General features: G+C 49.7%; 1 protein-coding gene and 1 long non-coding RNA gene across 3 annotated transcripts; one reads left to right on the top strand and one right to left on the bottom strand.

Annotated features, from left to right (window-relative positions):
* Positions 1-40: 40 nt before the first annotated feature.
* LOC144294482 (uncharacterized) lies at positions 41-24,513 on the top strand. 2 transcript variants are annotated; one of them, XR_013361846.1, is made up of 4 exons: positions 41-1,038; positions 1,140-1,287; positions 20,837-20,959; positions 23,240-24,513. It is a non-coding gene; the product is annotated as an uncharacterized LOC144294482 (long non-coding RNA). The 2 variants fall into 2 exon arrangements; XR_013361845.1 differs by having other exon boundaries at positions 22,949-24,513.
* On the bottom strand, positions 7,067-23,297 carry CBLIF (cobalamin binding intrinsic factor). Its single transcript, XM_077866125.1, has 9 exons — positions 22,675-23,297; positions 21,259-21,435; positions 20,464-20,577; positions 19,902-20,042; positions 17,471-17,652; positions 12,887-13,064; positions 11,311-11,512; positions 9,189-9,307; positions 7,067-7,288 (listed from the first exon to the last, which is right to left on the bottom strand). The coding sequence occupies exons 1-9, from the start codon at positions 22,751-22,753 to the stop codon at positions 7,227-7,229; spliced, it is 1,254 nt and encodes a 417-aa protein (XP_077722251.1). The 5' UTR covers positions 22,754-23,297; the 3' UTR covers positions 7,067-7,226.
* Positions 24,514-25,417: the final 904 nt, after the last annotated feature.

Below are 25,417 nucleotides of genomic sequence, written 5' to 3'. Positions count from 1 at the left end.
GCTGTGCTCCCGGGGGGCGGGGCCTGTGCCGGGGGGCGGGGCTGCGGCCTCTGCTGCAGCTTCCCCAGCCCCGGCCCTGACCTTGGGCGCTCCCCGGGTTGCACCCTGGCCTGAGCTGGGAGCTGGTGCTGCTGACCTGTTAGGTGTTGTGTCCCCCCCACCCCCCCCCAGAGGTGTAGGTCTGTCACCTGAAGGGAACAGCACCATCCCGCCTGGAGGCCTTGCTGCTCCAGGGACCCCAGGGCCTGGACAGTTACCAAAACTTGATGATTAACGTAAAATAATGAGTATTCTGGCGGAGGTTGGACCAATCATGTCTTAATATGACAGGCTTTTTAATATTTGGAAGGACAGAGAATCTTTCCCCAAGCCTATAGGACACAAATCGGATTGACGCATTGAGACAGCTGTGTGTTGTATTTAAATTAGACTAAATCTCCGTGTGGTCAAGGATTAATTTCATAAATGGCGAGAAATAAAGCCCGTGAGGCTTGCCGGGCTCCTGGAGAGCTTTCTCCGGCCCCAGGCCACCTGCACACCCCTGCACCCCGAAGCTGTCTCCAGAGTGAATGGGCTTGACTGCAGCCAGGCCTCTGAGCTTCTAGAGCAGGCCTCTGAGGGTCAACGCCCCCAATCCCGAGCCAGAGCCGGATTCTAGGCAGCCCTTCCCTGCTCCCTCCCTCCCAAGGTGGTAGATGACAACGTGCTCAGGCATTAGAACATCTCAGGGTGAATATTGTGTAATTTTGTTTTGGGTGGAAAAATAAAGTGTCAGTACAACCTGTCTTTGACAGGTCTCGAAGTCTTTTGATGCCCTCCCCTCAATTTCTTTTTTTATTTTTACTTATTTAACTTATTTTTTAAAAAGATTGCATTTATTTATTCACGAGAGAGACAGAGAGAGAGAGAGAGAGAGGCAGAGACCCAGGCAGAGGGAGAAGCAGGCTCCACGCAGGGACCCTGATGCAGGACTCGAACCCGGGACCCCGGGGTCACGCCCTGAGCCAAAGGCAGGCACTCAACCACCGAGCCACCCAGGTGCCCCCTTTTGTTTATTTTAAAAGAACTAAAAAGTAAACTCAAAGTTTTACATTTAAACAGTTACCATGACAAATGACGCCTATTTTTCTTTGCAACAGTTGTGCCCGGTACAATAGGGTACAGAGAGGAAAAGCCAGCGACACCTTTCTGTAGGAATTCATGTTTACGTAGACACGACGTGATGAGCACAGGCCAGCTACTGCCGAAACACCAGAAGAGAAGTAAGAGTAGAGCATCGTGAAAACGGTAGGAGGCACGTAAGGGCTCCCCTCGTCCCTAAACACGATTTTCCCTCCTTCCAGGTCTCACAGCCCTTTCTTTATGCTTCTCTCTGGTGGTTCCATGGTATGTATCTGTAGGAAACGGATGTTCTGGGATGAAATGATTTGCTACCTGGCAAGTATGATGCAAAGTAGAGATAAAAAAACCTTGATGTTCCTACTTTTACTGGCATGGGTTTGCTAAAACCTCCCCAAAATTGGCTTCAGACCACCTGCATCAGATGTTTCTGAGACCTTGGTGTAAATGTGAATATCTGGTCCCTCCTTACTGAGCCAGACAGGGCAGGTGGGGTCCAGGAATTCCTCTTGTGAACTAAGCCCTGTGGGTGATCCTAAAGCCTAAGCAAGGGGATTACCAGTCCTCGGTGAGCGCTGTGAAATTTTAAGATGCTACAATGTATAGCTACAAGGCATTATTTTTGGATCATCCGGGTCTCTATTCGCTGGGATTTGTGATTTTCCCATCTGTATAAAAATCACAATCTCCATGTTTAATCTTCCTTATTCTAAAATCAAGAGATAACGGAAGCCTGAAGCCTAACTCCAGGGCCAGTGGTTGACATACACGGCACCCGCACGCATGTTGTCTGTGTGTATGCGCAGGCGTGCGCACGGTCTCATTCTAACAAAAAGGTTGGGCTTGGGCTTATCAGAGTCTAATCACAATATCGTGATGTGATAAATCACCGTGGAAGCTCCTCATCTCAGGAAGTCCATGGAACCTCGTCAAAGGGCTAGTGGTACGTCTTCTTCGTCACCTCGCTTCCATATGGTGTAGGGCCTTCCTGAGAGAGCAGCTGCACTGCTGTGTTTTGGGGTCCTGGAGTGAATGGGCGGGAGAGATTTCCAGAGACGTTTCTGGTGCAAAAAAGTGGTTTTTATTAAAGCTCAGAGACAGGACCCGTGGGCAGAAAGCTGCGCTGAGGTTGTGAGGAGTGACTGAGTATATTCTTGGAGGGGGTGGGGGTAGCGGAAGTCTGAGGTTTTCAGGACCTTGAGGTGTCACTTCCTACCGTCTAATAAAGCCTCCGTCGTGAGACCCTCCGGGTCAGTGGGCCATAGCCTTGGAGGATGACTGCTCACATGTATGGGGGGGGGGTGTAGAGATAAAGGACGTTTCCAAAGGGATTGACCCACCAGCAACATCAGAGTGCCTGTTGATGCACATACGTGCTGAGCTCTCTTGCACACCTTTTTTATTTTTTGAAATTTATTTATTTATTTATTTTACTTAAATTCGATTAATGAACATATGGCGTATTCTTGGTTTCAGAGGTAGAGTTTAGGGAGTCGTCAGTCGCATAGAACACCCAGGGCCGCCTCCTTCATGCCCATCACCCAGTGACCCGGCGGCCCTCCCATGCAGCGATCCTCAGCTGGTTTGTCTCCATCTCTGATTTCATCCTGTTTTATTTTCCCCTCCCTTCGCCTGTGCTCCTCTGTTTTGTTCTTAAATTGCACACGTGAGTGAGACCGTATGATAATGGTCTTTGTCTGACGGGCTTCCTCCCCTCAGCATCACGCCCTCCAGGGCCGTCCTCGGGGAAGCCCGCGGCGGGTGCCGTCCTTCCTGGCGGCTGAGTGATGCCCGCTGTATCCATAGACACCTCCTCTTCATCCATCGTCTGTCGGGGGCACCGAGGCGCCTCCCACCGTGTGGCTGCTGTGGACACCGGGGCGCAGGTGCCCCTTCGCATCAATCCCACACGTGCATCCTGGGGGCAAATACCCCGTAGTCGTCACACCTTTCTCTCAGAGCTCTGCCGGCGTGAACACGGACAAAGGACACCCAATGTCATGTGCATAACAGGCTGTTAAAACAAGATTGTACCTGACTCAGCTTTGTGGTGACCCCCACATTCCCGAGTGAGCCGTTGGGCCTTCTGGGCAGGATGGATTGATGATTGATTGATTGATTTTTGATTTTATTTATTTTAGAGAGAGAGCACGAGCAGGGGGCGAAGCAGGGGGGAAGAGCCTCAAGCAGGCTCTGCGAGGTGAGCGTGGACTCGATCTCAGGACCCTGAGCCGAAACCAAGAGTCGGAGCTTAACTGACTGGGCCACTCAGGTGCCCCCCGGGCAGGATTCATAAAGGAGGCGGTAGGAACTGGCTGAGGACCCCATGCAGGGTGTGGATTTAGGGTCCTCTTACATCCTGCTCACCAGGGCCCCACCGAGAAGCGGGAGCCAGGAGCTGGAGGAGCCGCAGAGATGGGGGTGTCCAGGGCCTGAGGGAAGACTTGGGGCCCCAGGACGTATTTTTGGTTGGGGCAGAGGAGGACATACTTCAGCCCCTACCAGGTGCCATGCGGGTCAGCCCTGGCAGGGGTCAGAGGCAGGGGCCGGGGAGGCCAGGGAAGAGCCAGGAGCTGCTGGAAGCACCAAGTGGGGCCGTGCAGCCCCTCTGCCGCCCTTCGCCCTTGGCTTCCACTGAGGCACCGCGGCCCCAGCAGGCCGGAGCCCGGAGACCAGCACCTTCACCTGCAGGTGGATCCACGGTGGCGACTCTTAACACAGTATCGGGCGCTTCGGGTACTGAAATCAGAATTTTTATTTTTTATTTATTTATTTTTTTTTAGAATTTTTATTTTTTTCTTTTTAAATCAGAGAAATGAGAAAATGACAAAGTTGGTTTTGGAGTCTGGGTAAGCAGGAGCAGGGTAAATTCAAGTTGTTTTTTTTTTTTCCTTAAGATTTTCTTTTTCAATAAGCTCTACCCCGAACGTGGGGCTAGAACTCCCGACCCTGCGGTCAAGGCGAGGCGGCTCTTGGGTGGGTTTCCGCCGGGGTGTGCTGAGGCCCGCTCCACAGTACGGCAGCTGGCAAGTTTTCAATGACTTAGTGCTGTTGAGCTTTTTCTCCTCTCTTTGCTCTTATATTTCTGTCGGTTTTCCTGTGTGTGTCATTTGCTTGCCTGTGTGCTTTGTGTTCCTATTGTACCATGTGTTTGTCAATTCAAAACACTTGTTATAATATTAAGTACATTGACTTCGTTTATATATGGATTTTTTTTATTGTTTTCATTATGTCCTTTAATTTTTTTGAGGTAGGACCATCCCTAATTTTCATGCAGTAAATCAGCCAGTTACTTTCTCTGTCTCTCTCAATAAACAAAATCTTTTAAAAGAATGTGATTTTATAATACACTAATTTCCCCATAATATTTTTTGACATTTTATCCCATTCCTATGGTCTCCTTGATCCGAAACCAGTGCTACACCCTTTTAATTATTGTCACTCTATTACATATTTTTATGTTTGGTCAAATTCACTGTACTTTCTGTAAAAACATCATGGCTGTTTTGCGGGTTTGGTCCTCAGGATGAAAGCTGGAACTGCTTTGCTCTATTCTCTCTCCCTTTCAGATTTTATTTTCTTGGCCAGAATTATTCCCCTCCTCCTCCTCCTTCCTTCTTGTCGTCGTTCTTAGAAATCTCAGAGCCATTGGCGCTTCCCAGCAGGATTCTTTGTCATTTTGAAGAATGACGGGATCTCGGGGTGGGGGGCGGGAAGAGCCTGGAGGAGGCCCCCCTAGTTCCACGTCTCAGGGAGTGATCTCCGGTCCTGAACTTGCTAGAGGTCATTCGTGTATCCAGATAAAGGCAAGCACAGCGGGATGGGAAGCCGGCTTCCCTCCTCCCCCTGCTGACAGCTACGCCACCTGACCGCTTCCCTGCAGGGAGCTGAGGCCGCGGAGGTCGCAGAAACCCTAATGGAGGCGCCTGGGCTCCGGCCTCATGGGGAGGAGCACCCAGGCTGCATCCTGCACTGCAATTGCCACAGGTCACAGGTCCCTTGTTGGCCTGTTGGCCTGCCGCCCCGCCCCCGACGCATGCAAAGGAACCCACATAACTAATGGCAAAAATTGGGGGGCAGTATTCTCTCTCTCACACCGACACCCCTTCCTTTTTTTGTTGCCCAATTTATTGTTACATAAAAAAGACCAGCTTTGTTAAAAGTATTTTCCCCCCATCTTCCGGTTGCCCACTTATGTCTCAAATGGAGAAAAGGTAGACAACAGAGAAGCAAGCAGACGAAATCAGTCACCAGCAACCCCACCACCCGGTGACCCACCCTGATGCTCGGGCGTGGAGGGCACACAGCGCACCATGGGTGACTTCGTGTCAGCAGGTGTTTATCTTCAACACGGATCTTGCTGACATTTTTTTTTAAGATTTTATATATTTATTGATGAGAGACATAGAGAGAGAGACAGAGACACAGGCAGAGGGAGAAGCAGGCTCCATGCAGGGACCACGACGTGGGACTCGATCCCGAGACCCCGGGGTCACACCCTGGGCCAAAGGTGGCACTAAACCACTGAGCCCCCGGGATGCCCTGTTTTGTTCCACATATGAGCCAGTGATTCCTTTATTGGTTATTTACCCAAAGAAAAAAAGACCATTAATTCAAAGAGATACGTGCACCCCTACGTGTGTGGCAGCATCACTCACAATGGCCACATTATGGAAGCAGCCCGGGCGTCCGTCCATGGATGAGTGGATAAAGATGACGACGTGGTGGAGACGTGCAGTGGAGCATTGCTCAGCCGTAACAGAATGAGCTCTTTGATGATTTTACTCTTACGTGGAATTTAAAGAGTATGATCTCACTCATATGTGGAATTTAAGAACTTCAGTGACTTTTCAGTGTCCCCTCACATGGATCCACCACTGTTTACCTGCCCATTGCCCTATGGTTGGACAAGTAGACTGTTCCGTGTTTTCCATATTATGAATATTATGGCATGTAGGAGAAATCACTTCCCCTTCTGGAAGGTGCCTTCCACCGCGGTACCAGTGCTGGCCTTTTTCTGGGGTGATGATGTACCTAGTAGGTATGTTTGGGATGGGGGCTGGGGCTGGTGGTTCATGCCTCCTTCTCCCCGGAGCCCCTGCAGGCTCTTACCCCAGTGGCTGGGAGGGGAGACCTGTGACGGGGCAGGTGACCGTCTGCCTTGGGGTCAGTATTAGGAAGGTACTGAGGCTGCATCTCTAAGGTTTGCTCTCCAACCGCCTCGGCGCACATTTTAATTCTTGTATATCTGTGCCCTATTATGATTCTCTCCTTTGTCTCTTTGTCTAACTTACAGAATTGGGATTTGGCGGTTGACGTTAGTGTATTTTAGGTCTTTTGATACAATTTCCATATTCTTCGCTAAAATGTTGGTACCAGTGTTGATTCCTAGCAGCAGAGATGAGAGTAATGATTATCTTTGGAAGCTTAACTTTTCTTTCAAATATACATACATAGTATGGTTATAGATACAAATTTCCATTTAATATGTAAAAAAATATACGTGGAGTGGGATTTTAGATATGTATTTATATTTAATATATAATGTATATATTAAATTCTATATTACCAAGTTATAAATATATATATAAATTATATAAAATATGCATCTCAAAAACTTAATTCTACCCAGAATAAATATTAGAAATGGAAGGGGAGAGTCATAACACCGTTCACCTAGTTCTAAACCATCTGGGAGTCTCATTTGCAATAATGTTGGCCATTTTACCGATCTGAGAAGCAGTACTTTGTTCAGGAAAGAAAATTGGAGTCTTTAAAATCTTTCATTTGTAGAAGTAAAGGAATGTGTTTGTTAATTAATCAAGAAGATCAGAATGAACCCCAAAAATACCAGCTGGGCCCTCTCCAGGCTTCAGTGATGACCGGCAGTCATTGCCTTGAGAAGCCGGACTTTTTCACGGGTTACGGATGTAGAGGCTCCAGGGCAGGCAGTTTGAATCGTTTATTCTACACAGTGATTTCCATGTTTTTATTAGGAATATGGTCGCATCGTAGATAACCCACTTTTTGGCATAGATTTGGCATAAGGTGAACCAAGGCTCCACCATCCTTTGGGGACGTCTGAGAGCACGGGACCCACCTCGGCCTCAGTACTGCGTGAAGTTGGCCGTGATGTGCTCATGGTCGCGGGGGGTGTAGTCGGCAACTCCTGGAAACAAGCAGAGAGGAGCAGGGGTGAGCAGGGTGGCTCCCAGGCCCGGGCTCAGCCCCTTGCTAGAGGCGTCAAGTCCGCGGCTGGGCCGGGTTTGCAGCCTGGGAGCTGCCACGGGGAGCGCGGCCTTGCACGAGCCCTTGGGCGGCGAGGCGTCTCCCCCGAAGTTCCCCAGGACCATCTCCTTGGAAGAAACCTTTCAGGCTTAGGGGTGATGACTGGCGGATGCCCAGCACGCACCTGGCCGCAGGTGAGTGTGCGCCCCGGCCACTGACCTGAGCCAACCTTAGGACGCTGAGGTTGGAGCTCGGGCGCAAAAGCATTGCCTGAATCGAGGAAGGGCAGTGGGTGGAGAACCTCGTGTTCCAGGGCAGGAAAGCCAGCTGGTGGCAGCCCCGGCCACTCGCTCTCGGGTCGCCAGGCATTGGAAGGCATGACCCCAGGCCCGATCTCCTGGGATCTCCGAGGCCTTTCTGTTGACCATCCTCTCCTGGAGAAGAGCGACAGTTGGCCGACGGGAGAACAATCCCGATCTCGGGTCCCAAGGCAGCTCCTGAGAACCTACTAACATTCAGCAGGTTTTGAAGACACTGCACTTACTCATTTTAAACATGTTATTTCTAAATTTTTCTTACCAACCCAAGGAATGGCCACTCCTGTCTCCGTTTACAGCTCTAGAAACCGGTTCCGAGAAGACTCAGCCCTCGCGGGAAGCAGCCAGCAAGCGAGAGCCGGGGCTTCTAACCAAGCCTCTGTCCCTCAAGACTTGTTTTAGGCCGCGCTGCCGCTCCACGAGCCCCGCCCGGCCCGGTGTCCGAAATGGGCTCCGAAATGCCCGACGGATGAGAAGACACGTCTCCGTGGTCGTCTCGGGTAACGACGCGCCTCTGCGGAGCCACAGCCTCAGTTCTGCTGCCACCTCCCGTGGCTTCACGTCTCCCTGCACGGGGACAGCTACGCCCTAGGCTAGGTGACACCATCCTTGGACAAAGCCACATGCAGGCCTCTTTAACCCGGAGATTTTCGTGTTTGTGCAAAATGTCAAAGTATGTTCAGGTCTTGCTGAGGTCTGAATTCTATCCCTGCCCCTTTCCGCACCCGGACACGCATCGACTTTCTCCTCTTGGGAGATTTTACAGCCACGGCAGAGCAGGAAGAAGAGTGAAGGCCGAGCGAAGCCCACGCGTGCTGCAGTTGGGTCGACGGCGTGCGATCGCGGCTCGCTCTGTCCCACGCTAGATGCAGCGCTTGCACGAGCCCCCCTGACACTCCAAGACTTGGTTTCTTTCCCCGTAAAGACAGAGTCACCAATACCTACGGAGCTGACGGGTGAAGTAGGACCGCACCACCCCACAGGAGCCCTGCTCCCGCCCCTGGCGCTCGGGGCCACTGGCACGACGGCCCTGCGCTTTGGTTGGATCCCAACGGGCCCATCTTCTTGGATCACATACTGCTTTTTCTACCTTTTTTATTTTTTGTCTCTGACATTATCTGCTTTTTCCTTTTTCAGCTCTTATTGCTCTAAGTAGGTCAATCCACGCTTCTTGGTCGCTGCATGTGTCCCCATCGGCTCAGAGTGGAGTCAGGATTCCTGATTTTTTTTTTTTTAGGATTCCTGATTTTTGAAAAAGCTATTTTAGAGAGCCAGCCACCTGTCCTATCTCTTATCTATCTATCTGCCCAAGATCTATCGTTCAACCGAATCTCTGTATATATCATGATGATATATATGCGAGCGTACACACGTGTTGTCACTGTATACACACGTATCATATATATATACCTACAACCGCACAATTATTTGCTGATTAAATGAATGAATGAATTAAATATGGAAATGAAGGAAAGTAGCCTTCAGACTTTGGAAGAAAGTCCCAGATCCCTTTCCTTTACTCACCTTCATTCAAAGGTGTTTTGCCACTCAGGAATTGCCAGTATGTCCTGTCATGGACACTTTCAGCAATATTGTTGATAGAGGACACGACAAGGCCCCAGGATGTCATCGTGGTTACAAATCTGCAAGATTTGCAAGAATAAAATCATGTGTGATTAATCTCAATTAGGTCAGGCAATAGGGGTTAAGGTGAAGGGACGGCGATATTCTAAATGTTTTAGAGAACGAATAACACCATGCTCAAAGGAGAAATTGCAAATGATTAATGAATATCAAATTACTTCACTTGAAATTAAATGAAATTAAAATGGAGTTTAAAAAAAACCTATCAATATGCAAATTTTTTAAAACATAAATGCCCAACAATGAGTGAATACTTACATGAGTGACGACGGAATGAATATCCGAGATTGAAGTTTTTTTTTTGCAAGTTACAAAATTGTACTTTTCATTAATTTTAAGTGACATTAAAAATACATGTGCAATAATTGTTACGTGAAAATGTGGGACGAAAATTTTACGCGAAGCAACCATCCCGTCCGTGTGAGGGATCACGTCTATAATATGCACAGAAAAGACACCTACGAAACTATAAAGAGATGTCAGCAGTGATTACATTGTGGATGTGCTGTAGATGCTTTGTTTTGTTCTTTTTTTTAAAAAAAAACTCATTTAAATTCAATTAATTAACATGTAGCGTATTATGAGTTTCAGAGGTGCTTTGTTTTGTTCTTTATGCATCACCCCTCCAGCGTCTGCTGTATGAATTTATGACATTCACAGTCAGGAAAAGAAAAACGAGGCACAATTAGAGCTCAGCTCAGAGAAGTAAGGTAATGGCCAGAGGGTATTTGAAAACTAAGTATTCTTGAAATGCAAAAAAAAAAAAAAAAAAAAAAAAGGATTCTTGAAATGCAAAAAAAAAGGATTCTTGAAATGCAACTCTTACCCTGACCTGCGTTATAGGGGCCGTGGACGGTGGACACGACGTCCTGAACCTAGGCCTGTGGGATGGATTCCACGCGCCCCCAGTAGCCCCGTCCTTGGGCTGGGCCGGTCTCTCTCCTGGCATCTCCCTGCAGGTTTGGCTCCTGCCGTCTTTCCTTTGCAAGGCGAAGGCCCTCCTCCTCCTTCCAGGACCTGGCAGCTGCCTTCCGCTCCTCCTGTGACCTCCGTCGTCTCCATATTTCTCTACTGCTTCCTCCTTTTTTGCAAACTAGAAACACATCCCAAGGGTTGATTTTTATCTCCTGGGAGTTATTTCTGTTTTCTACCCTTTTCCGACAGGGCAGTAGAAGGAACATGAGCTTCGCGGTCAAGTCTGGGTTCAGATCTCAGCTCTTACCAGTTTCAAGCCTTGTGGTCTTAGGAACGTCCCTTAGCCTCGGGGGCCTATGTGGTGCTATCTGTAAAGTGGGCCCCGAATCCAGTGCTCCTAGAGCCTGTGGCGTCTTCCTGGGCGTGAGTCCATTTACCACAGATGGAGTCTCCATCACCCCACAGATTTGTCACCACAGGGAAGCCCCAGCTCTCCTCCTTGTCTCCCACCCTTGAACCAATGAGCGTTTTACAACACGACTTTTCTTGCTTAAAAACTTGTAACACGTTTCTATAGTGAGGAGGGCAGATTCCTTGGCCTGGTTTTTCAGGCTTTTCCGATAGCACCCAGCCTGTCCTTCCAGACGTGCCCCGCTTGATGCAGTCCGTAGTCTCTTCCCTCGTCACACGGGCCACTCACGGGCCCCGGAGTCCTTGCTTATTCCTGTCCCGAATGCTTCATTCCAGCCAATCCCTCTTCCTAGAGCGTCATCTTCCACTATCGTCCCGCGGGACTTCTTCTTCGAGAGCTTTCCAGGGCTGCAAGCCTTCCTGGACTGCCCTAATCCACAGTGGCCCCCCCTTGGAATCCCTGTTTGTAAGACTCCATCCTAGGTTGACTTGTGTGATTGTATTTTTCCTGACGGCCTTGCCAGTTACTAGACTGCAGGCCTCTCAAGGGACCATGACATGAAGATCTAAGTCACCAGAAGTGGGGAAAAGAAGTAAGAAAATGAAGGAAGGGGGAAGAGGATGAGAATTCACGTGGGGCCCCGGGGGAATGGTGAACGCGGCTTGCAGCACTCACTTGAACATGGGATTTCTGCGTTGTGCTTCCTCTAGGACAACGAGGAGCACGGATCCATCCTTCACGCTAACATCGATGGTTTCATTGAAGACCAGCTCCACCCCCTTCAGCTGGTTATTTATGGTGTACGCGACGGTGATGTTGGATGCCGAGGTGGGAACGGGGCTGGGTTGACTGGGGAGAGTGGGTTGCACTTGATGACCTGTGGACAGCCGAGAGGCCAGATTAAAGATCATGGGGCTTGAATTATGGGTGCAAAACCTCTGTTATTGGCAACTCATCCTAAAAAAATTTTTTTTAAAAATTCAAGAAATGGCAATGATTTTGTGTCCTTTCTGGGTTGTTCTGAGGCACTGGTGTGGTCTCTGAAGCTCCCACTTCCGTTCTACAGAATCGTTCGTAGCTGAAGAGCCGACAGCTAGTCTTATAGTGAACATTAGTTTCCGTCAAAAGAATTTATAACCAGAAGGGAGGACTGTTAACCACACGTTGTGTATTTTGCATGATTGAGTTCTGATGAGTTGGGGGCTTTTTCAGCAACACTGTGAACCTGGAAGCAAAAGGTAGTAGATTTTAGACCATTTAGCAGAACACTGGGGGCCTCTATGGTGTAGGATCCTAGGAGAGACTCCAGGGCCACCTCGTCAAGGTTGGGAAATCACCGGGCGGCAGCCCGAGGAGGCAGGTGGACGTGGCCGTGTCTGATGTGGTTGGGATCGGGGTGCTTGATCGCGGCCTCTGTAGATCGTGGGCTGAGATAGACGAGGAGCCCAGCCCTCTGCTCGCCTCGAGAAGACCACGGACCCTAAGGTGAACCGTACTTTATACTAGGAAGAAGGGTGTGAGGTGTCTTTACCAAAGACTCGTGACCTCTGGAGCAAGGATATGCATATGCAGGACTCCCACTTTCTTTGTACGCGTTTCTGCAAAGTTACGTGTCCCTGTATTCTACTTTTAATTGGATAAAATAGAGATATTTAAAATAAAAAGCTACTGTGCCAGGTTTCCACCCCATTCCTTCGGTGTGCCAGGAGCACCGAGGCTTTATATCCAGATCGCCAAGTCTAGGCTTAAATGCCAGCCCTGTTCTTCTCTGGTCTCTCAGACCCGGCTTTCTTTGCTTTGTGTGGCTTCCATTTATATTTAATACTTATTCCATTCTTCCAAATGTTGTTGGTTTTGTTTTGTTTTGTTTTGTTTTGTTTGCTACCTATTTGTCTCTCGACCTTGTAAAGAGCAGATATAAGCACAGAATAATGTTTGGTGCATCGGCCAGGTAAATGAATAAAGTTATGTATCATCTGATTGTTAGGACCACGGACACTCCCTCTTCACCAGCACCTCACATGATGCTCTACCTATCGTAGGTGCTCACTTAATACGTACTGAGTGACGTGCTGAGTGCGGCTGAATTCTGAGGGTGGGTGTGTGAGCACGCGCCGCCCGGGGATTGGATATCGGCTGTGGCTCTGCCTACGTAACGAGCCCACATACCACTTAAAGTCGATGCATATATTATCACTGGCATAAGTTGCCACTTAGGACATAAGGAAAGGCAGAGATGAAGAGTCCTTACCAGGGCTGCAGGACACATAGGGCACATCCAGGTATGTCTTGCCTTTCAGGGAAGGAAGGATTTGGGCAATGGACATGGGATTGTGGAACTTCCCCTGCTCAATCTCCTTAAGTATCGTGTCCATGGTCTTCTTGCAGTCCCACTCCTTGTTAGGTGGCTCAGGTGTCACAGAGAGAGCCTGGGACCGGAGAGACAGAGAGATTAGGCACCGCTAAGAGTTGGCCTTTAGAAGCTTTCCAAGAGACGTACTTGATCACCGGTCTCGGGGACCACCCAGGGTCCAAACCTGAGCTGCCCAGGGTTTGGGATGTCTGTCGTGCTCACTGCTGCATCCCCTCCTCCTAGCTCAGGGCCTGTCACACAGCAGTCACACAACTATCCGCGATGGTGTTCCCCAAGTCTGATTGCCGCACAGATACCTGTTGGATCGCTATCAGGGCTGCTGTATTTATGGCACGTGCAGGTAGAGCGAAGGTAAGAGCCAGCACGGCTCACACGCTCCGGGGCCTGTGTGGGTCTGGGACGGCCTGGCCATCTGAGCCTAGGAGAGCTCTCCTGCTTCGGGTTGTCCGGTACACCCTTGGGTGGACTCCTTCCATACTTTGTGATCATGTCAGGAGCGTCAGTCTGGCCACAGGGTGGACTCATGGCCGGGGCTGGGCTAATCATAGAGTGCCATCCTTTTGGTGGGCACACGACTAGCCAGCGCCCTTCCCTGATACACGGCCATTCAGGGAGGGAAGGATTTCTTTCTCTCCTGCTGGGGACCATGTAAGTAAGCACTGAGCCATAATGGCCATCTTCCTCGGTCACTCTGAAGGAGCCCTGCGGTAGGAGACAGTGAGGAAAACCAGGGCTGGGCAACGAAAAAAGAGTAGTGCTTGAAACACATAATTCGAGTCCTTTATCAGGTTCATCCTGAAACTTAATCTAGCCCTGGACCCTCTAGTTGATGTGAAATAGTAAGTCCCCATTTTTTTTTTTAATCTCAAGCAAAGATTATCTGGGTTTCTGTGATTTGCAAAATGATTCTTGATTAATGCACCAAGTAATTCGTTCTACTTTGCTGAGTTTTGTGTCGCAAGGGTAAGATAGAAATCAGCATTCCCGCTTGCCTTTGGGGGTTCATCTGAGGTCCAGATGTGGGACGATAAGCAAGAGCATCTTGGGATCCCTGGGTGGCGCAGTGGTTTGGCGCCTGCCTTTGGCCGGGGGCGCGATCCTGGAGACCCGGGATCGAATCCCACGTCAGGCTCCCGGTGCATGGAGCCTGCTTCTCCCTCTGCCTGTGTCTCTGCCTATCTCTCTCTCTCTCTCTCTCTCTCTCTCTGTGTGACTATCATAAATAAATAAAAATTAAAAAAAAAAAAAAGAGCATCTTGTAACGTGTGGTACATGCAATCTCATCACCACCTCCCTCCCTTTGGGGTTGTGCTGACCACGACCCTTAGTGTATGTCAATGGTTTGAGGTGGCTGGTGACTGACTCGCCTGAAGCTTGGAATAAGAAACGAGAGAAGTGAGAGTAGAGTCAGAAATGGCTCCGTGAGCCAGAGGCAGGTGACCAACAACCAGGCAGTCTTGACAAGCAAGCCTATGACTGTTGGCTTTGGCAACCGTGGACCCTGGCCCTTGCCAGAGGTCGCTTTATAGGGCAGTTTGATTTAAGGGACTTCAGGTAGGTACTCCTCCGGAGCCAGATCTTGTTCACTTGCCATAGTCACCTCTTGGATCCCCAACAAGATGTATCCCCTTGGTAATGAAGCATCACCAAGGCCAACACTCTAGAGAAGAATAACACATTGCACTAATAACTTTGCATGAAGCTGTTTATCAGATTCCTTTCCTAGGAACCTCGAAAGCTCTGGAATATTGACGGAAGGAAGAGAAGAAATTCTGGGACAGGGGAAGTGCCTCATGAGTGCGCGGCCAGAGCACTTGAAGGGCACTGACCTCTTGGAGGAGGATGAGTGAATGAAGGCTGAAGAGCAAGCTTCATATCACCACTCTTCAGCTGGGAGAGACCATGAGAGCTACTGAGCATCACATTTGTGCTTGTGATAAAAACAAAAACAGAAACAAAACAAAAACAAAAACAAAAAAAACTTTGCAACCATGCTTTTATGGGGGAAAGTGAAATTCAGAGAAATTCAATATTTGCCCACAGGGTGGCAGATCTGGGATTCAAACTCAAGTGGTGACGTCTCCAGAGCCCTTTACTTCTCGACAGCAGGATGTTTTAAATTAGAAACAAGTTGAGGGGATGAGCACTGGGTATTGTTATATATGTTGGCAAATTGAACACCAATAAAAAATTTATAAAAATTAAAAAAAAATTAGAAACAAGTTACACGTTAGGTATCTGGTGATTTCAGACGTCAGGCTGCGTGGGTCTACTCTAGCCGTGTGCCGTGACTCCGGTGGGGAGAGGTTACGTGTCCTAACTGATTAGTGAGCCACGTGACCTGTGATATCTGCATAAGGATGAGATCTTGCCTTTTCATAAGTAAAGCTTTATTTCTTAGGTACAGCTTATCAGAATGTACCCGGTGGCTGATAAAATCCCAAACGGATTTCACAAACCAAACAAAAGCAAACATTTCTCTGTCTGGCACTAAGGGGAAGCAGGTTTAAGCGAGTCAGAGATAAAGCCCATCTCCTATCCCTTCCTGACTGCCTCTGATACTCCACAGGGCTCCCTAGACCTGGGCCCCGGGGTTGCTCTTGGGTGAATCAGCGACGGTGACAGTCCATTGCCCCACGGCAAGACTCCATTCACCATGACGTGACACAGAGGCAGCTTTGTTCCCATTAGCTGCTTCCTACTTTGGAATTTTTTTTTTAATTTACTTTTATGTTTAACATAAATTGATTTCTAGTCTGTTTTTGTCCTTTGCTAATTTCTACCGTGTGGAGCATCAGGGCCAATGTCTGCTCCTTCCCCCAACAAGATTTCTTTCTACCACTTGCCCAGAGTTATACTGGATTTAGAGCTGGCATCATAATTCCATGGTTCTCTGTTTCCTGGGCTTTCTGAGTTAAGAGGGTCATGATGTAGCTTTTGTATTAATTGCATTAGGCATTTTGAGACTTTGGAGCATAAACTTCTCAGTTTGGACTAGAGGATTTGGCCACAGATGACCCTTTAATTCCTGATTCTAGTTGGTCGTCTCTCCCCACTATCATTAGCCTATCTTTATTGAAAGGTGCTGCCCTAATCAACCCCAATCAATGGGGTGGGGATTGGGAGATATAACAAGCAGCCTCTTAAGGAATCCGAGTCTGAGAATCTGTACAAGGAACACATTGAGTATAGGATGTGGGTACAGACACACCTGGCTCTGCCATTTAGAGCACTGCGTGAGGTTGAAATGAGATAGAGATTGTACATGAGCTTGACAAGTCAGCTTTAGGTTATTTTCACTAATCAGCCTGAATACAAGCCCACATTTTCTTGATCAAGATAAAGGGCTGGCAAGATGGAACCAGAAAATTCCATTTTTTGAGGAATAAATATAATATCTTTTTTTATACATCAAATTCTAATATCCTTATTTTTAATATCCTTATTTTTGATACATCAAATTTTCATCAATTTATAATTATTATGAACAAACTGATCATTATCAGTTTTAATATCCTTATTTTTTATACATCAGATTAATATCTTTTAATTTCCTTATTTTTTATACATCAAATTTTCATCAATTTATAATTATGAACAAACTGATCATTATCAAAAAAATTTCGATCATTATCATGATCAAAATTTTAATATCCTTTTTAATGTCTTTATTAAAAGATAGTTTTTAATATCCTTATTTTTGATACATCAAATTTTCATCAATTTATAATTATTATGAACAAACTGATCATTATCAGTTTTAGTATCCTTATTTTTTATACATCAGATTAATATCTTTTAATTTCCTTATTATTTATACATCAAATTTTCATCAATTTATAATTATTATGAACAAACTGATCATTATCAAAAAAATTTCGATCATTATCATGATCAAAATTTTAATATCCCTTTTTTAAAATCTCTAGTAAAAGATATATTTTAATATCCTTATTTTTTATACATCAAATTTTCATCAATTTATAATTATTATGAACAAACTGATCATTATCAAAAAAATTTCGATCATTATCATGATCAAAATTTTAATATCCTTTTTAATGTCCTTATTAAAAGATAGTTTTTAATATCTTTATTTTTGATACATCAAATTTTCATCAATTTATAATTATTATGAACAAACTGATCATTATCAAAAAAATTTTGATCATTATCATGACCAAAAATAAAAAACAATATGTTTCTAGGATTTACTTATTTTTTTCCGAGAAAGAGAAAAGAATTCATGTAGTTTTATTTTCATACTTTACCTAGGAGTAGGGAAGAATGAACACCTGCTTTTTACCAGTCGAGAAACCGAGACAAATACAAGGAATCTATCTCAAGTCACACTAGCTGGTCTTTCCTGGAGACATTAGGAGAAGCGTGGGCTCCTGAGCCTACGATCCAGTCTCACGGCGCGGGTGGGGACCCAACCAAGAGCAGGGGCGACGCGTTTACCTGCATGGCGAGGCCGGTGCTGTAGACGTCTCCGATGATGCCGTTGTCTTTGATCCTCATGCTGATGTTCTCCACGACATCCTTTAGTACCTGACTGAACAGAGTTCTGTAACCTTCCTCTGAACCTTCCGGGATCTTGTTGTACATACAAGTCAGAGCCAAAGTCACCATGGCTCCTGTGTCTGTGAAGCAGGGGCGGGGTGGGTGGGTAAGACAGGGGCAACCGCACGACATGAACCACTAACATTTACCGTGTGCTCACAGCCTTCCGGCTACGCTACCTCCTTTACTCTTCAGGAGAACCTTAAGTGGGACCTACTATTACCTCCGCTGAAGGGATGAGGAAATGGAGGCTCAGGGAAGCCAAGTGATGGCCCACGGCCAGCCAGCTGGTAAGTAGCCGTGCCAGGGCCTGAACCCAGGTCTAGATGGCTCCACGGCCCATCCTTTTAATTAATGTCGACCGGCACTGTATTCGATCTCATTGCTTTCGTCCCAGTGTTTGTCTTTTCAAAGTGTCGCCGGTTCTTGAAAGCCCAGCCGTCACTACCTCTCAGTGGTGACGCCTTCGCTGGTCTGCCCAGCGCCACGGTGCAGTCTCTTTTTTTCAACTTTTTAATTTTTTTAACTCGGCTCCATGCTGGGCTTGAACTCATGACCCCGAGACCAAGACCCAAGCTGAGATCAAGAGTCGGACGCTTAATGGACTGAGCCACCCAGGAACCCCTCGTTTCTCAACTTTAGCAGGTGTTGCTTGGACCTGTTTTGCAATCTCAGCACTTGCTGCTCTGTTTTGTTGTTACTGTGCTCCGTGAGCTCCTGGGTGGGGGGAACTTTGCACCCCCCTCCCCCAGCACCCAGCACGGGGCCGTTTTCATTATTTGCACTGGAAAGTGTATGTGGACTGAACGAGCAAGCTCTGGACAAGACAGAAGAAATGGAAGACTTGCCAGATGGCTCCTTTCGCTGAGCTTCCCCTCCTTACGGTAACCTCCTCCCGAAGTTTGTGCAACCCCATCAAGGATGACAGTGGTGTTGCGACCGTCGCCGGCCAAGGAGCCAGGTCTCCTGAACTGACAGCCTAGGAATGCGTGAGGTCCCCGACGGAAACCAAGGCCCGTGAGCTCCTGACCCCGAGGGAGCCTGCAGGAGTCCTTGCCTCCTGGTCTGAGAAAGCCTGGAAGGACAGTTTCCTGAGATGACAGCGGTTGCTGAGGCTGCGTGGTAGCGGGGGGATGACCCGAGATACAGAGAGCGAGAGAGGGGAAAAGGCGGCCAGGAGGGGGGCCCGGGATAGCGTCCTCCGAGAGGGCGTCCTTCAGAGCAGGCAGCCTTGTCTGCACCGGGTGCACAGAGCGCGCCGTGGGCCCCGGAGGGGCTCCGCTCACAGCAGCCCAGCACCGTAGGATGAGGAAACACCATGGTCTGGCGTCTCCTTGGAGGGGGAGCATCGCGCCGTTGGGGCCCGGAGGGTCTGTTTACTAGAGAGACTGTCGGGCTTTCTAAGGAGAAACCGAGAAGAATAGAGAATAAGAGCGGTAGTAGTGATAAAGGGGAAGGTTCGGGGCGCCGGGTGGCTCAGGCGGTTGGGCGGCTGACTCTTGGCTTCGACCCGGGTCATGACCTCGGGGCTGAGACGGAGCCCTGAGTGGGCTGCACACCCAGCGTGAAGTCAGCCGAGATTCCCTCTCCCTGCGCACGCGTGCTCTCTCTGCCTCTGTGTCTCTGCCTCTGCCTCTGTGTCTCTGCCTCTGTGTCTCTGCCTCTCTATCTCTGTGTCTCTGCCTCTGTGTCTCTGCCTCTGTGTCTCTGTCTGTCTCTCTGTCTCTGTGTCTCTGTGTCTCTGCCTCTGTCTCTCTGTCTCTCTTGAATAAATAAACAAATCTTTAAAAAGAGAAGAGAGGGCAGCCCAGGTGGCTCAGAGGTTTAGCGCCGCCTTCAGCCCAGGGCTGATCCTGGGGACCCGGGATCGAGTCCCACGTAGGGCTCCCTGCATGGAGCCTGCTTCTGCCTCGGCCTGTGTCTCTGCCTCTCTCTCTCCCTGTGTCTCTCATGAATAAATAAATAAAATCTTTAAAAATAAATAAAAATAAAGAGAGAAGAGAGAGCACTCAGGGAGGGGCTGAGCCTAGACATGGATTCAATTCTTTAGGAATTTGCCCGGGAGTAACTGCTGACTTGGGAGCCTCAGCGCCCCCAGTGGAGGCTCCGTCGTCGTCAGACCTGTCATTCCATCGGTTCCTCTGTGTCCCTTTCACTTATTCCCTAATCACGTCTCCCACAGTATTTGCCAAAGGCCTCCCACCCGCAGACGCAGACGTTTCCAGGCCCTTGGCTCCTCCTCCACGGGAGCCTCCCCGCTCCCCCCGCAGCCCCCTCCGGCCCTTGGGTTCCCAGCTCAGGGCACGCCTGCAGGTGGCCGCCAACTCACCCGTGTTGAAGGGGGAGAGGCCGGCTGCCAGGATCTTGGCCAGGCGGGCTGCCACGGGCAGGGCCCTCCCCGGGTGCTCCTGGCACAGGGCGAGCACCGCCAGGCTGGGCCCGTAGAAGGTCCAAGCCGGAGCACTGGGGCCTGGGAAGGGGACAGAGGGTCTCTGTAAGGTGAACATTCACCATCGTGAGGACCTTCATGAGAAAGGTAAAGGTCAAACCTTTAAATAGAAATTTCTAGAAAAACCCATCAAAAAAAAAAAAAAAAAAAAAGAAAGGCTCCACGTTGGCAAAAGTAACGTCAAGTTCCCCAGAATAAGAATGTCCCCCGGCGGCGCCAGGGGAGGCCGTGGTGGGGGTCCTCGGGTGGGGGCTGTAAGTCTATGTCCCTGGGGTGTGGTTTTCTCTGGTTCATTTGGAATCAAAGTGAGTAACCCCACATGGGATTATCTGAGGGTCCCGCGTGCAGGTGACTCTCCGGTCGCCCTGCTGTTTCTTTCTAGGCTTAACGTGCTCAGGAAGGCCTCTGCCTCAGTCTCCCCTCTCCTCCGATGAGGTCTTACTCGAGGGTGGCCAGGCTTCCATCTGTCCATATAGAACCGACACTTTATTCCCAGGGTCTCGGCAGGAGGAGTTGAGGGCCATGATGGTGAGGGCCAGCTGGCCGACGCTCAGCCCTGCGGAGGGGAGATGAAACGGTCACGAGGACGCTGCGCCGGGCGCCAGGGCAGAGCTCTCTGCTTCTTGTCCAGATCATTCTGATTTTTTTAATAATGTGATTAGATAATTTTTTTAAAAACATTTGTAAGTCATTGCTCCACCCATCATGGGACTTGAACTCACAACCCGGAGATCAAGAACCCCATGGTGCCCCCACTGAGCCGGCCAGATGCCCCTAGATGGTTTTTTTATTATCATTATTTTGTTTTTCTTAAGGAAAGGAGTATGGGAAAACGCTCGACCGCTGCTGAGCACCGTGTGACCCGACAGCTTCTCCGGGGATCCCTGGTGTCTACTTGGAAGAGCGGCAGGGATGCCTGTGCAGGTTCATTCCTGAAAGTAATTTTCACTTTACTACCTAACTGGATCCTGGGAGGCACGCAGAATAGAGGTTTTATTATTATTATCTTTGTTATTATTACGGCTGTGTCCTTGTTAGAGTCACCCGGTTAGGGGAGGAAGCGAGGGGGCCGCGCACCTGTTCACCGGGCACCTGGCCCACGGCCTCCTGCGCGGCCCGGCTCTGCAGGTGCTCTGGCTCCCGCGCTTCCCTTCAGGTGCACAGGGAGGGGGTTTGGGTGCTTCGGCTCCGCTCGCGGGGGCCCGGGGGGGCGCACTGGGGGGCCCTGGCTTCTCACCCGCCGAGTCGCTGGCCCCGAGCCTGTCGGCCAGCAGCTCGCGGGCCTCCGCGCTGAGGGCCCCGGCCAGGTTCATGGCGATCAGGACGCTGGGGTTCGGGGGCGCCGCGCTGCTCACGGAGTCCTCCAGGAGCACCTGCAAGCCATCCACCAGGTGCTGCGCCGCCTGGGGAACGGCTGGGAAGAGAAAAGCCGTGAGCTAAACCCGGGTCCTCTCCCTCATCGCAGAAGCGCGCTTCTCGGGCTTCTCTCTGCCGGAGGACGGTGTTCCCAGGGGCACCCTCTGCCGGGGAGACTATCAGGGACACGTGCAGGAAACATGGGGATGGTCTTTTGAGGCCAATTAGACTCCACATCTTTGCAAATGACCCTCATCTTCAACGGATGATTTCTCACTTAGTAAGTTCAAGCCCTGTGGCTCACGGACATATTCCTCCTAGCACATTCCTAGAAATCACTGATTTCTTTGCATTTTTTTCTCACTCTTTTTTTTTTAAGTTATTTCTTTTTGGGGCGCCTGGTTGCTGTCGGCCGTGAAGCCTCTGACTCTTGGTTTCGGCTCAGGTCTTGATTTCGGGGCCCTGGGATGGAGCCCTGAGTCCAGCTCTGTGCTCAGCACGGAGTCGACTTGGGGTTTTCTCTCTCCCTCTGTCCCCCGCCCCCCGCCCCCATATCTTAGAAGATAAATTAATCTTAAAACATATAAAGTTATTTCTTTTTTTGCTTTTTTAGGATTTTTTTTATTTATTTATTTATTTATTTATTTATTTATTTATTTATTTATTTATTTATGAGAGAGAGCATGCATGTGCATGCACGAGCAGGAGAGGGACAAGCAGAGTCCCTGCTGAACACAGAGCCCGACATGGGGCTTGATCCCACGACCGTGAGATCGTGACCTGAGCCAAAATCAAGAGTCAGACACTCAGCGGACTGAGCCCCCCAGGTGCCTTCCCACACCTTTTTTTCTTTTTTAAAGATTTTATTTTTAATTAATCTCTACACCCTACATGGGGCTGGAACTCGTAATCCTGAGATCAAGAGTTGCATGTTCTTCCAACTGAGCCAGCCAGGCACCCCCCTCCGTCTTACCTGAAAAACACAGAAAACGGGGTCTGACCTGTCCTCGGTGGATACCACCATCCCCCCTCGCAGCGGCCCGTGGTCGGGGCAGCTCTGAGCGTCTCGATGCCACCAGCCATCGTCCCTGCACCAGTATTTCGATCCCTCTTAAGGGAAAACACGCAGACCCGCCTCCAAAATCTCCTGCCGTTTGGCCAGGAAGGATGAAGCACACGCTCACCCCGACTCACGCCGTTGGAACCCCTACAGGGATGGCTGTTCCCCATCACTTTCCCCGCAACAGACCCCCGGGAGCTGCTCCTGTGACCCCTCTGGAGGCAACGCCGTACTCACAGCAGGAGCTTCGGGCCCAGGTGCTGGTCCCCGCCGCCGCCCACAGGAGGTGCAGCAGGTGGAGGCTGAACCAGGCCATCTGCCTCTCTCGTCCTGTCCAAGGGTCCCGTGCGCTGATCCCTGTGCTTGAAAGTGAGGTGTTTCCTCTCCTCTCTTATATACGCTTTTTGCAGAACAGTCTGCCCTCTTTCCCTGCCAGCCACTCCCAGCCCCTTACGCCGACCTCTCTCTCCGTCTCTAATTTCCATGTGCTTATCTGGATTCCCTCCTATAGATCCTCCAAGGTGTGTGAAGGTGACTTCTAGTGGCACAGTCTCTGGGGTGTCTCACTTGGGGTGAGCATGCGGGGAGGGCCGCGGTGACAGATAACCTCCTGGTCTCTATGAGCAGCCACTTCACCGAAGCTTACGCTCTACCTCATGCTCTCCGGTGAGGATCCGCCAGGTGAAGTTGGCCTCTAGGCAATGAATTCACTTACTGTGACCCGGGTCTTTAAGGTGGTTTGACTTTAGGCAAGCAATGGACCCGAGGTTCCCAGAAATTGTAAATTTTTTTTTTAAACTAGGCTCCAAGCCCAGCAGGGAGCCCAGTGCAGGGCTGGAACTCCCCACCCTGAGAGCAAGACCCGAGCCGCCATCGAGTCCGACGCTAAACCGACCGGAGCCACCCCGCCCGGAGATTATTTTATTTGATTTCTCTCTCCTTATCTGGGGACAAAGCCGTTTCAAACACCCAGGGCTCTCAGGCATTATCTTTTAAAATAAATAATTAGAAAATGTGGGATCAATGAACTCTATTAAATATTAAGTGTTGAAAAAATAAAAAATAAAATAAAAATTATTTTTATTTTTAAGTGTTTATAGATTTCAGAAATGCAGCTCTATTGCAGCAAAGTGTGCCTCCTTATGACGTGCAGCTGGAAATAATGTCATGAGGTGATGAAGGGACGGGGTAATATTTTTTGTAAACCACTGGATTCTTTTAGGGGGATGTTTTTCAGTGGCTCCCACCTTAATAGAATTCCAAGTCCTTTTTTTTAAATTTAAATTTATTTTTTATTGGTGTTCAATTTGCCAACATACAGAATAACCCCCAGTGCTCATCCCGTCAAGGGCCCCCCTCAGTGCCCGTCACCCAGTCACCCCCACCCCCCGCCCTCCTCCCCTTCCACCACCCCTAGTTCCTTTCCCAGAGTTAGGAGTCTTCATGTTCTGTCTCCCTTTCTGATATTTCCCACTCATTTTCTCTCCTTTCCCCTTTATTCCCTGTCACTATTTTTTATATTCCCCAAATGAGTGAGAACATATAATGTTTGTCCTTCTCCAACTGACTTACTTCACTCAGTATCATCCCCTCCAGGTCCCTCCACCTCGAAGCAAATGGTGGGTGTTTGTCATTTCCAATGGCTGAGGAATATCCCACTGTATACAGAGACCACAGCTTCTTTTTAATGACAAAGCCCCGTAGGATGTGGCTCCTGGTTGGGCCCCAGACCTGCCTCTGAGGGCTTCCTCCCTTGCTCCCTTGCTCCCCCTGCTTCTTCCAGCTGCCCTGGCCTCTTGCTCCCTGATCCCATCGCCTGCCCTTGCATTTGCCGCCCCGCTGCTCCCCCAGACCCCCGGGGAGGCCCCCCCTTCCTTCGTGTCCGCTCGAAGGCCACTTCCAGAGAGGTCATCTCAGGCCATCTCTGTCGTGGGAGACAGGCCGTGTCCCCAGCTGCTCCGCCCCCACTCGCAGGGGGAAGGGCCTTTGTCTCCCCTTCGCTGTTTAACCTCCAGCTCCTGGGCCACCACCTGGTTCACAGCAGGAACGGAATAAATACTTTTTTGGATGAACAAATTAACGAGCATGTGTAAGACCTGGGTTATAAAGCATTTTTCTTTCTTCCGTGGGGGAGCGTTGGTGGCCCTGTGGGGTGACTGTGCGGGTACTCCCTGGCCCCCGGTCCGGTCGTCGCCTCCTGCCTCCTGGAGTCCCCTGCTCCGGGCTATGGCTGGCCTCGCCTCTCGTGAATATAATACGGCAAAAGTCACGAGATAGGGTAGGAGACGGCCACCCTCCGTCTTGTTGGCTCTTGTTGCCGCTGGCTAATGTCCTTGCTCCGAGGTGAGGTGCCCACGGGCAGCTGACGAGGCGAAGGCCTGGGAGCAGCTCCAGGCGACAGCCCAGCAGCGAGGGGCCTGCCAACGACCTGGGCATGGATGTCCCCCGTGGATGGCCCCACGGGGAGCTTTGGCCTGAAGCCTCAGCTGACATCCCCATTGTGGCCTCACTGGGAGACCTTGATCCACAGAAGCTGAGACACCATGTGTCTTGCTGCTCTAAGTCCTTACGTTTTGGGGTGACTTGCATTGTTGACTACATGTGGAGTTTGGCAGGAGATGAGGCCAGAAAGATGGTTGAGGGCTCCGGCCGCCCCATGAGGGAGCGAGGGCACAATAACGCCCTCCCCACCCCACGTCCACTCCCTAATCCCTGGAACCCACGTGGCGGAAATAAGGTCGCTAATGAGCTGACTTGGACATAGACAATTTGGGGGATTATTGGGGTGGACCCACCGTAGTCAGAGGTCCCTTTAAGCGGAAGAGGGAGAAAGGAGAGTAAGTCCGAGGAGGAGATGTGGGGATGGCAGTGGAGGTGGGGGTGGCACAAGCGCTGGCTCTGAAGGTAGAGGCACGTCGCCCTCCCCTAGAAGCTGGAGAAGGCGAGGAAGCGGATTCCCCTCTAGAGCCCCCGGAAGGAA

This window comes from Canis aureus, chromosome 23 (assembly GCF_053574225.1).
Source record: "Canis aureus isolate CA01 chromosome 23, VMU_Caureus_v.1.0, whole genome shotgun sequence".
In the NCBI taxonomy this organism is placed as follows: domain Eukaryota; kingdom Metazoa; phylum Chordata; class Mammalia; order Carnivora; family Canidae; genus Canis; species Canis aureus.
Note: the sequence above shows the minus strand (reverse complement) of the source record. Positions and strands in the feature narration are given on the sequence as shown.

Coding starts and splice junctions, on each gene's coding strand:
- CBLIF (XM_077866125.1), bottom strand. CDS start 22,753: ATGGCCTGGTTCAGCCTCCACCTGCTGCACCTCCTGTGGGCGGCGGCG. Junction 21,436..22,674: donor CTGGGCCCGAAGCTCCTGCT/GTGAGTACGGCG, acceptor TTCTCTTCCCAG/CCGTTCCCCAGGCGGCGCAG. Junction 11,513..12,886: donor CTATGTGTCCTGCAGCCCTG/GTAAGGACTCTT, acceptor GGCTGTCCACAG/GTCATCAAGTGCAACCCACT.